Source organism: Rhinoraja longicauda, chromosome 4 (assembly GCF_053455715.1).
Source record: "Rhinoraja longicauda isolate Sanriku21f chromosome 4, sRhiLon1.1, whole genome shotgun sequence".
In the NCBI taxonomy this organism is placed as follows: domain Eukaryota; kingdom Metazoa; phylum Chordata; class Chondrichthyes; order Rajiformes; family Arhynchobatidae; genus Rhinoraja; species Rhinoraja longicauda.
In genome coordinates this window covers 62,376,561-62,391,245 of record NC_135956.1, presented here as the reverse complement: position 1 = coordinate 62,391,245, position 14,685 = coordinate 62,376,561, and the positions used below count along the sequence as shown (strand labels likewise).

Sequence of the window (14,685 nt, the reverse complement as noted above, 5' to 3'; positions counted from 1 at the left end):
GAAACACCATGCTCCTTTACCGGCTTCTCCGGCAGGCTCAGAGGGCTCCGCAGAGCCCCTGGTGGGCGTGGATCTAGGCTGCTGCACCTTCCAGGGCACTGAGGACACCCGATCCACTGCGCCCACTTCCTGGCCAGCCACAGCTCGTCGGCACGCTCCGCTATAGCCAGAGGGTCTTGGAAACTCACCCCTACTCATCCGGAAGCTGCTGCAAAAAGAAGTTTTCAAATAACATGCAGGGCTGGTGGCCGTCCATGAGTGAGAGCATCTGCAGGTAAGGAATTACCCGACTGGCCGTCTCTTGGTCGAGCGCGCTGACCACGTAATAGTAGCGGGTCTCGTCGGTCGTGACCCCGCAAAGATAAAACTGTGCCTCAGCCTGTTGAAACCATACCCGTGGCTGGGTGGTCCAGGAAGTCGGCAGTTTCAGGGAGACTATGTCGAGTTGGGCCTGGTCGCCGGCTACGGTGGCTTGGTTGTTGGCGGCGTGCATTTTGATCCTCCAAAATCCCTATTTTGGACGTCGGCTGGTCACCAGATGTAGTGGGAATGGAGCTGTCCTTCGAAGAATGAGGCAGCACACGAAGTTCATCCAACACCACTTTAATTCCACACACCACTCCTCTCTCCCCTCTCTGCCGCATGCCAACTTCCCATACTCCCCCGGGGCACCTCGTGACCTCTCCCGAACCGAAGGTTATGTACTGCGTGTGGTTCACCACCAGGGGTCGCTACAAGTTATTGTTTATTTTTAATTATTGTTAAGTTAATTACAAATGTACAGAACATGGAACTAGTTGCATTTGCTTAAAATGTGTTTTTAAAAACTGAAAATGCCCAATTTTGCCAAACAATACCTGAACAAATATTCTGAGCCGAACCAAAAACACAACTTGAAAAATTGAATTCCTAGTTATATATTCTGCGATTTAATATGCTCTAAGCGAAGAAAACTCTCATGTAAGAGAAATGAAAATGTATTTATATAATTAATATTTATAAACAAAGTTTTTCAGGTCACCACATAATAGGATGGATATGATGGAACTGGGAAGGGTGCAGAGGAAATTCACCCAGATGCTTTATAGATTGGAAGACTTTCGTTATGGGAAAAGGGGCTTGTTTTCCCTGTTGTAAAGGTGATTGTGTTGAGATGTGATAGGCAAATAGAATTATGAGAGCCACAGGGGATATGGTAACTACCCAGAATCATTTTCCATGGTATTGGGAGTCAATAACAAGGTGGGAGGAAGAAGATCTGAGGGAAAAGGTTTTCTTATAGAATGGTTGGTATCTGGAATGCGTTGCCTGAGGAGATGGTATAATCAGATACAACTGTTATGTTTAAGTCATTTAGACAGACATTTGAATAGACAAGACGGAATCACACGGTGATAAACAGGATTAATATAGTTGGGCAAAAACTATGTGGTAGTCCAAAGGGCCTGTGTTATTGCTATGACTATGTAAAATAAAAATGTACATAAAAAGGAATTTGGTTAAATTAATTTGGTTACGCTTGGAAATTTGGTTATATTGCTTGGAAACATATTTAATCGAAAAAAATGGAATGCAATAATCAGACTCACAAAGTTACATTAACAACCAATCAATTCACAACTTTTCTGATTAGAGAAACTTAGTTTTTCTCCAAGAGAGAAAAATTCTTATCAACGCCAGTTCAATTAAATTCATATATTAAAAAAACGAAAAAATGCACAACCATTTCATGCCCTGGCAATTACCATGAATCAGTAAGTGTCCTGCTTTGTTCCAGTCAGGAGCAAGTCTTGCCACCAAGGTAAAGGACAAGCATATTTGCAGGACTGCAGGGATCACTCTTTGTGGAACATCCATCTGTCATCATTGAAAAACAGTTTTGAAGATTTCAATTAGAACATATGAAATAGAAACAATTTTAGGCCAATAGGCCTTTTTCATTTTTCAATCAGATACTCATTAACCACTTAATACATTAAAATCCATTTATTTAAGACTTGCTATCAAAAATGTTATAACAAAATTACAATGTGAAATAAAATGCTGAAGCACTTAAAATAGTTGAAATGTCAGTTCATTGAACTGAATTAATATATAACAAGTTCATTTATTTTGTTCTCCTGTTATTTTTCTTCCAAATCCCAGCTGAAAGTGGAAAGTTCCATACATGTCTGGATATGACTTGTATTTCATAAGTTCTTGAAGCAGAATACGGCCATCAAGTCTACACTGCCATTCAATCATGGCTGATCCATCTTTCCCTTTCAACCCCATTCTCCTGCATTTGCCCCATAACCCCTGACACCCAAACCTATTTAATCTAATGTTTAAAAAATATACTTACATGCTTCACAGACAGGGATGTAGAAAATAGACAATAAACCAAAAATAATGGGATTTGTGATTCGGGTGAGTGAACAACCCACTTCTTGGCTTAACATGCATTGGTATTAGTTTATTGCTGTCAAGTGAACCAACATACAATTAAAAGGCTTTTGTTTGCATGCTATCGAATCAAATCAGATAATTCTATACATGTATACAAACAAACCACTCACAAGTACAACAGTGCAGAATATAGTTTCCCAGCATTGTAGCAGAACAATTTCAGAGAAAAAATTTAATTTCTACAATAAGGTAGGTTAGAAAGTCAGGACTGTACCCTAGACTTAGGAAGGACTGTTCAGAAGTCTGATCACGGAGGGGAAGAAGCTGTCCTTGAGTCTTGTTGGTGCGTGCTTATAAGCTTTTGTATCTTCTGCCTGATGGAGAATAAACCGGGAGAGGGGAAAGGGTCCTTGATTAGGTTTGCAGCTTTCCCAAGGCAGCATAAAGTGTGAATGGAGTTGATGGAAGGGAGGCTAGTTTGTGTGACGACTGTGCTACGTCCACAATTCTCTGCAATTTCTTGCAGTCTTGGGCAGAACTGTTGCCAAACCAAGTTGAGACAAATGTGATAGGATGCTCCCCATGGTGCCAGTAGAAGTTGGTAAGAGTCATTGGAGACATGCTGATTTCCTTCAGCATCTGAGGAAGAGGCATTAATGTGCTTTTTTGGCTGTAGCTTCAATGTGGTTGGTCTATGACAGATTGGTGCTAATATTTAGATCCAGAAACCCGAAGCCCACAACCATTTCCACTTGTGCACCATTAATGCTGATTGGGGCACATACTCTACCTTAACTCAATAACTAGCTCTTTCATCTCGCTGACATTGAGGGAGAAGTCGATGCCCTAAAACCATCTCTGTGTCCTTCCTGTACTCCATCTTGTTTTGTTCAAGGCCAGGCACAGCATAGTGGTGCCATCTGCAAACTTGCACACAGAGTTAGAGCAGAATTTGGTTGCACAATCATGAGTGTATAGGGAGTATCTAAGGGGCTGAGAATGCATGCTTGTGGAGCACCAGTGTTGAGAATTATTGTGGAGGATGCATTGTCACCTATCCTCACTCATTGTGATCCATGGGTCAGCAAAGTCAAAGATCCAGTGGGAGAGGGAAGTGCTGACGTCTAGGTCCAGGGGTTTAGAGATGAGTTTGGATGGGTTTACCATCCTGAAGGCACAGTATAGTCAATAACTTGGTGAACTAGTAATCTAGGTGTTCTGGAGATGGGTGTAAGGCCAGGGAGATGGTGTCTGCTGTGGACATGTTGCAATGGTTGGCAACCTGCAGTGATCAAGGCTGTCTAGGAGGCTGGAGTTAATGTGCACCATTACTAGTGTCTCAAAGCACTTCATGATGGTGAATGTCAGAGCCACTTATGGGGGCCATTGAGGCACATAACCTTGCCTTTCTTTAGCAATGGGATGATAGTGGTCTTCTTGAAGCAGATGGGGGCCTCAGAATGGAAGTGAGAAAGTAAAGGCATCTGTGAACACTCTCTCAGGGACTCCATCCAGGCCAGTTGCTTTCCATTGATTCACTTTCAGGAAGGCAGATCTTATAACTGCCACAGTGAATACAGGCACACCTGAAACATTCGTTCACAAACCTTCTGGTCAAAGTGAGCACTGAAAGCATTGAACTCATCAGGGAAGGAAACGTTGTGTTCAGCAGCACTTCTCAACTTCATTTGTAGCCCATTATACCATACATGCCTTGCTATAATTGATGGGTGTCCATGTTATTGCCTTGGGACTCTTGCTTAATCAAAAATTCCATCTTGGCATCCTTTATGGCTTTGTGAAGGTCATAGATTTTTTGTAACGCTCGGGGCAATGTGACTTGAACTCTGTAGACCTGGACTTAACCTGGGAGCAGACTTCACAGTTCATCCATGGTTTCCAGTTGGGCAATATACTGCTCTAGTTTCCCTTATCCCAAACCAGTCTGAAGGGTCTCGACCCGAATGATCACCCATTCCTTCTCACCAGAGATGCTGCCAGGCCCGCTGAGTTACTCCAGCTTTCTGTGTCTTATCTTCAGTTTCAATCTGCAGTTCCTTCTTACACACTTATTGTCTACTTTGGTATGCATTCTTCTCCACACTTACTGCCAAAGTCTGTGATGATAGTGGTTTTCCGTGAATTTAGGTGTTGGAAATAGATTTTCTTTATAAAATAATGAGGAAAAGACAGCAAGGTAAAGCAGCTTTATGTTAGAAAAATTTACGGCGATGACACTGACGGCTAAAAATCTCACCAGCAATGGAACAAAGGAAAGCAAGAAGTATGACAATCAAGAACTGAGATTGTGGTACAAGAATCTTGTACTGCAGGATTTGCAGAGAAGGAAGAGAGTCACATCATGAGAGAATTTCAACACAGCATTATAGATGGTAAGTCAATATATAAAGTATAATTTTGGGCAGGTTAGAATAAAAAAAGATGTGGCATTGCAAAATAAAACACTGATCCAATTGTTTTTGGAATCGTGACAAGAATATTGGGTTATATTATTTGGCCCCTTTGGGACATTATAATCTTTTGAAATGTTTCCTTAAAATGATATCCATCCAAAATACATTTCAGTATTTTTCATTTTGCTAGTTGATAAAGAGGCCAATATCTGCTTACTACTTACAGGTTCCCTCAAGATGAAAGATGACTTGCTTCAATTCTGTGTGACTAATGAGGCCAACGAGAGAATCACAGAATCTTCCACAGTTGAGCAGGCAGGTGGATGGGTATTGAGTTTGAGAAAATTGATATGATATGATCTGATATGATATGAATCATATCAGATCATATCATATCAATTTTCTCAAACTCAATTGCAACAAATCTGAAATCATCATCATTGGACCAAAAACCCTCACCAAATCCACCCACAACTTCACCCTCAATATTGATGGTTTCCCAGTATCCACCTCCCCTCACATCCGGAATCTTGGAATCATCCTTGATCAAACCCTCTCCTTCGTTATATTACACAGTGTTGTGCAGCCAAAGTTCTGTCTTACAATCTATTATCATGCTTTGATGGATGAACAGAACAGGACTGCTAGCTCATAATCCATAAATGTTTGCATTTGTTCACATTACATTTTTTTTCTTTAAAAGGAAGACATTTTGCATTTAATGTAGAATCGTAGTGTGTTTATGAGCATGTTATGCTTTGAAAGCTATACAGTGTCAGGCATAAACATTAACAAAAGGAGAAGCAAGCAGAACAAAAGAATCTATATTGCATTTTGTCATATCTTTCATGTCTTTGGTATATTGCAATGATGCTTATGAGGTACTTTATTTTTTAAATCAATATTTTGAAAAAAAGAACAAGAATACTGTTCTCAAACAACATCATAAAAAATAAATTGGTGATTCAAGCTCCCACAAACTGCAATGACCAGACAATTTATTTTGAATGATGTTGACTAGGTCCACACAATTGACCATGTCAAATGACTTTGTCAGGTCAATGAAGATAGCGGAGAGGTCCATCTTCTGCTCGATGGATTTTAAACTGGTTCCACTTCTCGTTTGGGTCTCCAGTCAGTGGTTCATGAGCAGCCAGCAACTCATTGAGTTGGGACTGGTAACTCTCAGTGATATCTGGTTCTTTCATGCTTTGACATGCCCTTTGCACTCCACAGTGCGCTGTTGAGCCGCCTTCGTAGACGTTGAACCCTCCAGTGGATTTCTTCCGCCCAATCCACCGGAACAGACTTTGCATGCTGGGCTGAACAAGTAGGATTTGAGACCCATCGAGTACCCTCAACTGGTTTAGCCCGCCTGCCGAAGCGGTTTTCCAGGCTGTGACCGCTGTCACATGTTAACAGATGAATACATGAAATGCTATTTAAATAACAGAATACATTTCACTAGAGAGATCAATTATTTTCAGCAATTTACCTTTCCTCCGTGTTTTTGAACAAATACCTGAATATTTCCTATCTTATAAAACGATATCTACAAAAACAGAAACAACTTTTAGCAGCCTGTGGCAAAGAGTACTATTTTTACAATGGCAGTGCCAATTATATTTTTCACCGCATTTGTCATGTAAGATGAATATTCAACATCTATTTCAACTCTACCTTAATTTCTAAACCTAGGTACAATTATGTTGTTCCAAAAATATTAATTCATAAAATTTGGAAATGTACAATATTCATATGTTCACATTCACATTGCATATCAGACTTAAACGCAAATGGAATTATATTAGCATGACATCAGGTTTTGCTTATTATGTGCTGCAGCACATCACTAAGAAGCCTGCTTCCGCCACATATCAATTTTTTTGCTTAAATTTAATATGAAAAGTTCCAGAATTTTTGGAGATATTCATTCTCTATCACCCTATTCCTTCATTCAATTTAGTCATCCGTGACAAGACCTGTGTGTAGGGCTATCCACGTGTCATAGTTTCCGGATATGATCATAGAACAAGCATTATGCTAATAGACTTATGGAATCATACAACATGGAATGCAGGCCCCTCTAGCCGAATTTGCCCAAGGCGGCCAAGGTACCCGCTCTACACGAGTCCACCTGCCCACGTTCGGCCGATGTTCCTCTAAACCTTTCCTATCCACATATCTGTCCAAAAGCCTTTTAAATGTTGCTATAGTACCTACCTCGATTATCTTCTATGGCAGCTCGTTGAAAATACCCACCACCCTTTGTGTGAAAAAAATAACCATCAGGTTCCTATTATATCTTTTCCCTCTCATCTTAAACCCATGTCCCCGGTTCTTGATTTCCCTAATCTAACACTCCTTTTTACCCGTCATGGTGATATATACCTCTATAAAATCACCTCCTTCGCTCAAGGAATAATGTTCTAGCCTCCTCAACCTCTCTGTATAGTTCATGTCCTCAAGTCGTGCCACCATCCTTGTAAATCTTCTCCACTTTTTCCAGCTTAACAACATCCTTTTTACAGCAAGGTGACCAAAGCTGAACACAATACTCTAAATGCAGCCTCATCATCATCTTGTACAACTGCAACATAACATTCCCAACTTCTATATTCAATACTCTGACTGATGAAGGCCAATGTACCAAAAGCCTCTTGACCACCCTATCTACCTGCAACGTCACTTTCAAGGAACTATGTACCTTCATTCCTAAACCCCTCTACTCTACAACACTCTCCAGGGCTCTGCCATTCACTGTGAATCTACAATTTGATGATTCAAACAATTATTGCCTCCTAGTACTTCCAGCTACATATCTAAATACAACCCTGCTCTTTGGCATTTCTGGAAGAACTTGCAATAATGTAGCAAGATGTCCTGGACTATTTCACAGTATTACAAACTAACAACTATTATTCTACTTTCAATGCATTAATTAATTTAATTTTCTAGTGGCACAATCATATTTTATCAATAAATCTGCATCTTTTCAGCATTATTTTTATGTTTAACTATGTTATATGCAGTTTTACAAATGCATTGCATGAAATATACATATCCTGTCTTCATAATCCATCAAAAGCTTTTTTGAAATTCATACTTACGGGCATTATTACAATAATTTCTTTATGTTCTCCAGGAGCAGCAAGAACATCTGGATAACAAAACAGCAATTCCCTGCATGAAATAAAAAGTGGCTTACTTCATAAAAAATCTTAGATATTGGTGATAAAGAGTACATTTTATTTATACAAACTCTCTGTAGTAGCATGACTAAATGTGACAGTTACAATTCAACTGTAATCGAAAAGTATTCAAAAAAGCATTTCACAGACAAGCAAATAGCAAGAAATGTTCAATGATATGTATCCACAAGCAAGTGATCAGATTCAAAGGATTTGTGCTGGAGATTTCAACACAGATTATGAACTTTGCTTTATTTTACAAAGCAGTACAAATCTTTAGAACAAACAGGAGCAGACAAGACCTATTTCATTATAGACCTTAAAATGGATTTGTCAATCCATCCCTATGATGACGTACATAAAACTTGTGTAGGAAGGAACTGCAGATGCTGGTTTAAACCAAGGATAGACACAAAATGCTGGAGTAACTCAGTGGGACAGGCAGCTGTCATGTCAGGTGCAACTGTAAATGTAAGCTATTTGGGCAACATGATTGGCAAGGAAGGAGTAAACTAACATTGGGGCGAAAAAGGAAGCAGTATTGTTGTCGTCACTCTCCAATAATATAAACTTTACAAATAGTACCTTTAGAGGCATAATTGTAATCCTTATTTTATACTGGCAAATAATAAAGCCATAGTGACGTTTGGCACCACCATGTGTTCAAACAATGCATTTAATTGAAAAACTCTTTTGCAAAATAATTTTAAATTCTGTTGTTTTACAAATTATACACATATTTTTATTCTGATTAACTCTGAGGCACATTCACTTAATAGGAATGCAAGTGTTTTTTATATTCTTCCAAATAGCATTTTAATAAATTGATCTCTGATTGAAAAATTGTAAAATATTGATTCTCCAAACTGTAAAGCTAATAGGTCTTGGCATTAACTCTTATCTCTTTCCATTGATGCTGCCTGACCTACTGAGCATTTCCAGCATCTGCAGTTCTTGATTTTCACATAGAAACTTCTACTATAATAGACAATCAGTTCATTATATATTTCTTTGAGACTGTCAAAATATAATGTACCACTACCTCCCTCTTTACCCCTCCAGGATATCACATTGGGCTCATCATTTCTGAACACTTAAAACTGGAGTGTAAGCATGTCAACCTTGACCTGAAGTGATTATGAGGAGGTACTTGGAGATGGGGGCTAGGTTGTCAGGCAATTGGTTACCTCGTAAGGGACAAAGGCAATGTTTTATTTTACACCAGCAGCGTTCTCAAGATATTTGATAGACAATGGTATCCAGACTGTTGTGATCCAGAAGTTATTAACCTTCCCAGAACTACCGCAGACACAGCTGTCAACTTCAGCTCAGATATCTGATCCCTGGTTTATTCCATGTTCTCCCAGAAATCATCACTGCTCCATCTATGCAAGACTATTTGCTTTGAAAACGGACTTAAAGCCAGGGGTCGTCCACAGCTTCAAATTCTTGGACATGCCTAACTCTGAGGCCCTGTCGTAGATCCAGCACAGTGAGGCAATCTTAATGATAGCTCATCAACACCTCTACTTCCTTAGAAGATTGAGGAGATTTGTTATGTCGATGAATACTCCCTTGAACTTCTACAGATGTACGGTAGAGAGCATACTGACTGATGACATCACGGAGGTGCTGGGGATCTGGTTCGGGAAGGCTGAGGCATGCAACAAGAATTGGCTGGAGCGGATAGCCAAGGTGGGGAAGAAGCTGGAGCTGTGGAAGCAGCGCTCCCTCTCCATCACGGGGAAAAACCTGGTCATCAGGTGTGAGGTGCTCTCGGGGCTGCTGTACTTGGCGCAAGTGTGGCCCGTCCCTCCCTCCCACGCCAAGGGGATCACCCGGGCCGTCTTCCGCTTCATCTGGGGGTCGGCGATGGACCGGGTGCGACGAGCCACAATGCACAAGTCGGCAGACAACGGGGGTAAAAGCGTGCCCAACGTCGCCCTCATTCTGATGGCCACCTTCGTGTGTGGCTGCATCAGGCGGAGCATAGAACCAAAGCACGTGGGCACCAAATGCCACTACCTGCTGAGGTTCTACCTGTCCCCGGTGTTGCGAAGGATGGGCCTGGCGCAGATGCCACGCAATGTGCCAGTCAGCTGGACATTGCCGAACCATCTGTCGTTTGTGGACAGGTTCTTCCGGAACAACACCTTTGACCACAAGTCCATCAGGCAGTGGTCAGCACGGAACGTCCTGCAGGCACTGCAGGGGAATGACTCCATGGATCCTGTGGCGTGGTTCCCAGAACAGACAGCCCAGCTTGTCTGGCAAAATGCCTCATCGCCAGAACTCACCAACAAGCACCAAGACCTGGCTTGGCTGGCGGTGAGGGGAGCCCTCCCAGTCAGATCCTTCCTGCACCGCCGGAACCTCACTACCAGCGCACGCTGCCCTCGGGACGGCTGCTACGGAGAGGAGACGGTGGCCCACCTCTTCAAAGAGTGTGGATTTGCCAAGAGAGTCTGGAGAGGTCTGCAGGGGTCCCCGTCACGATTCATTCCGAGCAGCTCCGTCACAGAGGACTCTGTGCTCTACGGACTGTTCCCAGGGACGCATTCCGAGACTGACATCGAGTGCTGCTGGAAGGTCATCAACTCGGTGAAAGACGCTCTTTGGTCTGCCCGATCCTTGTTGACCTCCCAGCGGAGCGAGCTGTCCGTCAAGGAATGTTGCCGACTGGCCCACTGCAGACTGCAGGAGTACGTGCTGAGGGACGCACTGAAGCTTGGTGCAGCCAACGCCAAGGCCCTGTGGGGGAGGACCACAGTCTAGGGTCCTTCCGCTGCTGGACATGGGGGGCAGGGTGTGGTGGAGAGAGACGCCCCTCCAAATAAGGGATACTGGGTAAATGTCTAAATGTAAGTAAATGTTTAAGTGAATGTCTGTACCAAATGTAACCTCCGGAAATGTCGGATGGGCTTGTTTAAGAATATGTTTTTGTGAATGATATTTATTATTTGAATAAAGTATTTTTTGATATAAAAAAAAATAAAAAAATCACGGCCTTGTTCAGCAACTCAAGCATCTAGGAACTAAGAATATTGCAAAAAGTGGTGAACACTGCACAGTCCATCATGGGTACTGACCTCCCCACCATTGAAGAGACCTATAGGAGGCCTTGCCTCAAAAAATAGCCAGCATCATCAGCCACCCACGCCATCCTGACCGCACTCTCATTTCACTCCTGCCATCAGGATAAAGGTATCGGAGCCTGAAAACGAATGTCCAGGTCAGGAGCAGCTTCTTCCCAATAACCATCAGGCTATTGAACATTACGAACTACAAACTGCCTTGTTTGCACTAGGGGCTTTGGTGTTTGTTTTGCCTTTGCACTAGGTTTGTTTTACATATTGAACTTCATTTTGTTGATTAGAATGCTGAGTACTGAGTACTATGTTTATATCTGATGTGCTGCTGTAAGAATTTCAGTCTTCAGTCTGAAGAAGTGTCTCGACCCAAAACCTCACCCATTCCTTCTCTCCAGAGATGCTGCCTGTTACTGAGTTACTCCAGCATTTTGTGTCTACCTTCGATTTAAACCAGCATCTGCAATTCTTTCCTACACAGAGTGGAGAGAGGGATGGAGGACTTGTTTAACTGCGTAATTAAGAGTGTGACTAACAGCTAATTTCCTCATTGTGTAATTAATTTTTAATCATTTAAACATTAATTAAAACTAACATGGTTCCATCTTGTATTTTAGTGTCCCAGGAATCCAAAGGTAGCAGAACCATTTGATTGGCATGAAATAACAACTAATGATACTGGATTACTAGGTGACATTTCGAATTTACATTACTGGATCAATTAAAGCAGATGAATCTCATGACCTAGTCAGAATTTGAAATGGGTGCTTCTAGATGATAATCAAGTACATGTTTTCGTCATAATGAATTGTGATCCATTTTAATAGCACTTCTTCGTGAAGGACCAAGATTAAAGTATTCATTAGTTGCCTGTGTTTTGAGTCAACAGTGGGATCTTCACAAATCTTATTCCATCCTTTGTGCCAAGGCATGTAATATGAATGTCTCCTTATTGAGCTACAATTTGAGGGCAGTCTTAAGAGCATTTCTGAGAAAGCTTTGTGTATAGTAACTTGCTGCTGAAATGAGTGTCAGATCCTCAACTTGATCCAAATATAATAAACACACTCTAAGGACACTGAACATAAACACTTTGTTTTATTCCGCCTCCATTCTTTTACATCCTGGCAACGTGTCCTCTGACCTTTCTGACTCATAGTAACTCATAGTAACACGTGATACATTCAAATACGCCCTCATGTTATGTTACCATGACATCCCTCCCTCATCAAACAAAAAGGCCACATCATCATATTGTAAACTGAACATTCCAACACCATTTAGGATATGGCATTTGTTATAATGATAACACATCATTTTCTCATGTCACAGGCATGTGAGGTAAAAAAGAGAGAGGAAAGAGCCGAGCGCTTGCATACAACGGGGGGTCAAAAATGTACACAAGCCTTTTTTAGTGCATTTCAAAGTAAAAACAGACATTACAAAATAATGGGAATATGTCACTGTACACTAATAACATTTTGAAGTAAATTCCCACATTAATTGATAATGAGCCCAAACAGGTGGCAATTGGCTTTTCTGCTGTGTTTTATATTTTAACCCTGTCTTAATTAATTTATGTTGGATGTTAAACCGAAACTGTTTAGATGTGCTCTTATACTGACGTCACTACCGGTGTACCAGATATAAAATGCATATGAAAACAAAATAAAAGTCTTCTCTTCCGGTTAAAGCAACACCGACGTATGAGAGCATGTGTGTTTATTCCTCCGAAGAATAAAAGCATAATACCGACCATCCTGCCCTTGAGATGCAAACGCCAACAGGTTATGGGCCCAGGAGGGATGGTGGAAGCCGATGGAACAGATTATGCTTCGACGGAGATGAAAAGAATGACGAATTATGGGAAACAAAGTTTTTAGGCCACCTGCGGCTACAAGGCTTAAAGTCAACAATTCTGAACGAGCCGGCTACCGACGAAGAAGACGACGGGGAAGCCGAAAAAAACGAAAAAGCCTACGCCGAGCTGATACAAGTGCTAGACGACAAAAGTTTGTCGCTCATTATGAGAGAAGCGGCGGACGACGGGAGAAAAGCGTTGCAGCTGAGGAGCCATTACGCGGACACAGGGAAGCCGCGAGTGATCGGCCTCTACACCGAGCTGACGTCGCTGAAAAAGGCCATAAACATAACATAACATAACATAACAACACTTTATTGTCACTCGGCACAACACCGAGCGAAATTTCAGCAGTCACACAAAATACAGCAAAAAGAAAAGAACACAGGACACCCGACCCCAACACAAACATCCATCACAGTGACTCCAAACACCCCCTCACTGTGATGGAGGCAACAAAACTTCCCCTCTCTTCCCCCCGCACCCACGGACAGGCAGCTCGACCCCTACCGAGGCAAACGACACGCACAGCCCCCGCAAGGGGATGGAAGGCCCCCCGGCCGAGCCGCCCCGGGCACCGAAACGTCCCGCGGCCACACCGGGCGATGTTAAGTCCAACGGCCGAGCCGCACCGGGCACTGAAACGTCCCGCGGCCGAACAGCGCTGACGATGTTAAGTCCAGCGGCCAAGCCGCACCGGGCACTGAAACGTCCCGCGGCCACACCGGGCGATGTTAAGTCCAGCGGCCAAGCCGCACCGGGCATTGAAACGTCCCGCGGCCGAGCCGCACCGGGCACTGAAACGTCCCGCGGCCACACCGGGCACTGAAACGTCCCGCGGCCACACCGGGCGATGTTAAGTCCAGCGGCCGAGCCGCACCGGGCACTGAAACGTCCCGCGGCCGAGCCGCACCGGGCACTGAAACGTCCCGCGGCCGCACCGGGCGATGTTAAGTCCAGCGGCCGAGCCGCACCGGGCACTGAAACGTCCCGCGGCCGAGCTGCGCCGGCAATGTTAAGGCCCGCAGCCGAGCCGCACCGGGCACTGAAACGTCCCGCAGCCGAGCTGCGCCGGCAATGTTAAGGCCCGCAGCCGAGCCGCGCCCCGGGGAAGAGACCTAATAAAATAAAGGTTTCCCCCCGCCCCACCCCACACCCCCACCACACACCCCCACCACACATACACAGCCAAAAACAGAAACAAAAACCATCCCAACACCGACACAAACAAAAAAAAAGAAAAAAAGACAACAGACTGCCAGAGAGCCGCAGCCGTTAGGCGCAGCCAACTCCTCCCATTATTCGTGCAGAAACGGCGATTACAGCACTAAGAAAAGCTGGAGAGACTCTTAGTGACGGGCTGCTGATTGCCATGATTCTGAAAGGCTTGCCAGAGACATTTAAGCCATTTGCCATCCACATAACACAGGGTGATGAGAAGACAACTTTTGGTGAGTTTAAGACCAAGTTGAGAAGCTACGAGAGCACTGAAAGATTTAGCGGCCATATGAGTGACGACAACGTAATGAAAGCAAGAGGCTGGGTGAAAGAAAGGACTAAAGGCTCAGAGAAGACATTCACCTGCTACAACTGCGGTCAGACGGGAAACAAAGCGTGGGAATGCAGCGGAGAGCGCAGCGGTAAAGAACAGAGACAGTGGTGCAGTTTTTTGCAAGAGCCCCACTCATAAGGAGGCAAACTGCAGAAAGAAAAAGCGAGACAACGTGAAACAAGCATCCGAC

The 14,685-nt window shown here is 43.2% G+C and overlaps 1 protein-coding gene across 1 annotated transcript in view; it reads right to left on the bottom strand.

Annotated features, from left to right (window-relative positions):
• The window catches only part of c4h18orf63 (chromosome 4 C18orf63 homolog), a 55,410-nt gene that overhangs the window by 27,818 nt on the left and 12,907 nt on the right, over nt 1–14,685 (bottom strand). Inside the window, exons 3-5 of the mRNA XM_078397828.1 lie at nt 7,913–7,985; nt 6,298–6,354; nt 1,746–1,857 (exon numbers count right to left, since the gene is read on the bottom strand). Of these exons, the coding sequence (XP_078253954.1) occupies nt 1,746–1,857; nt 6,298–6,354; nt 7,913–7,985 (242 nt within the window). The remainder of the gene's footprint in view (nt 1–1,745; nt 1,858–6,297; nt 6,355–7,912; nt 7,986–14,685) is intronic.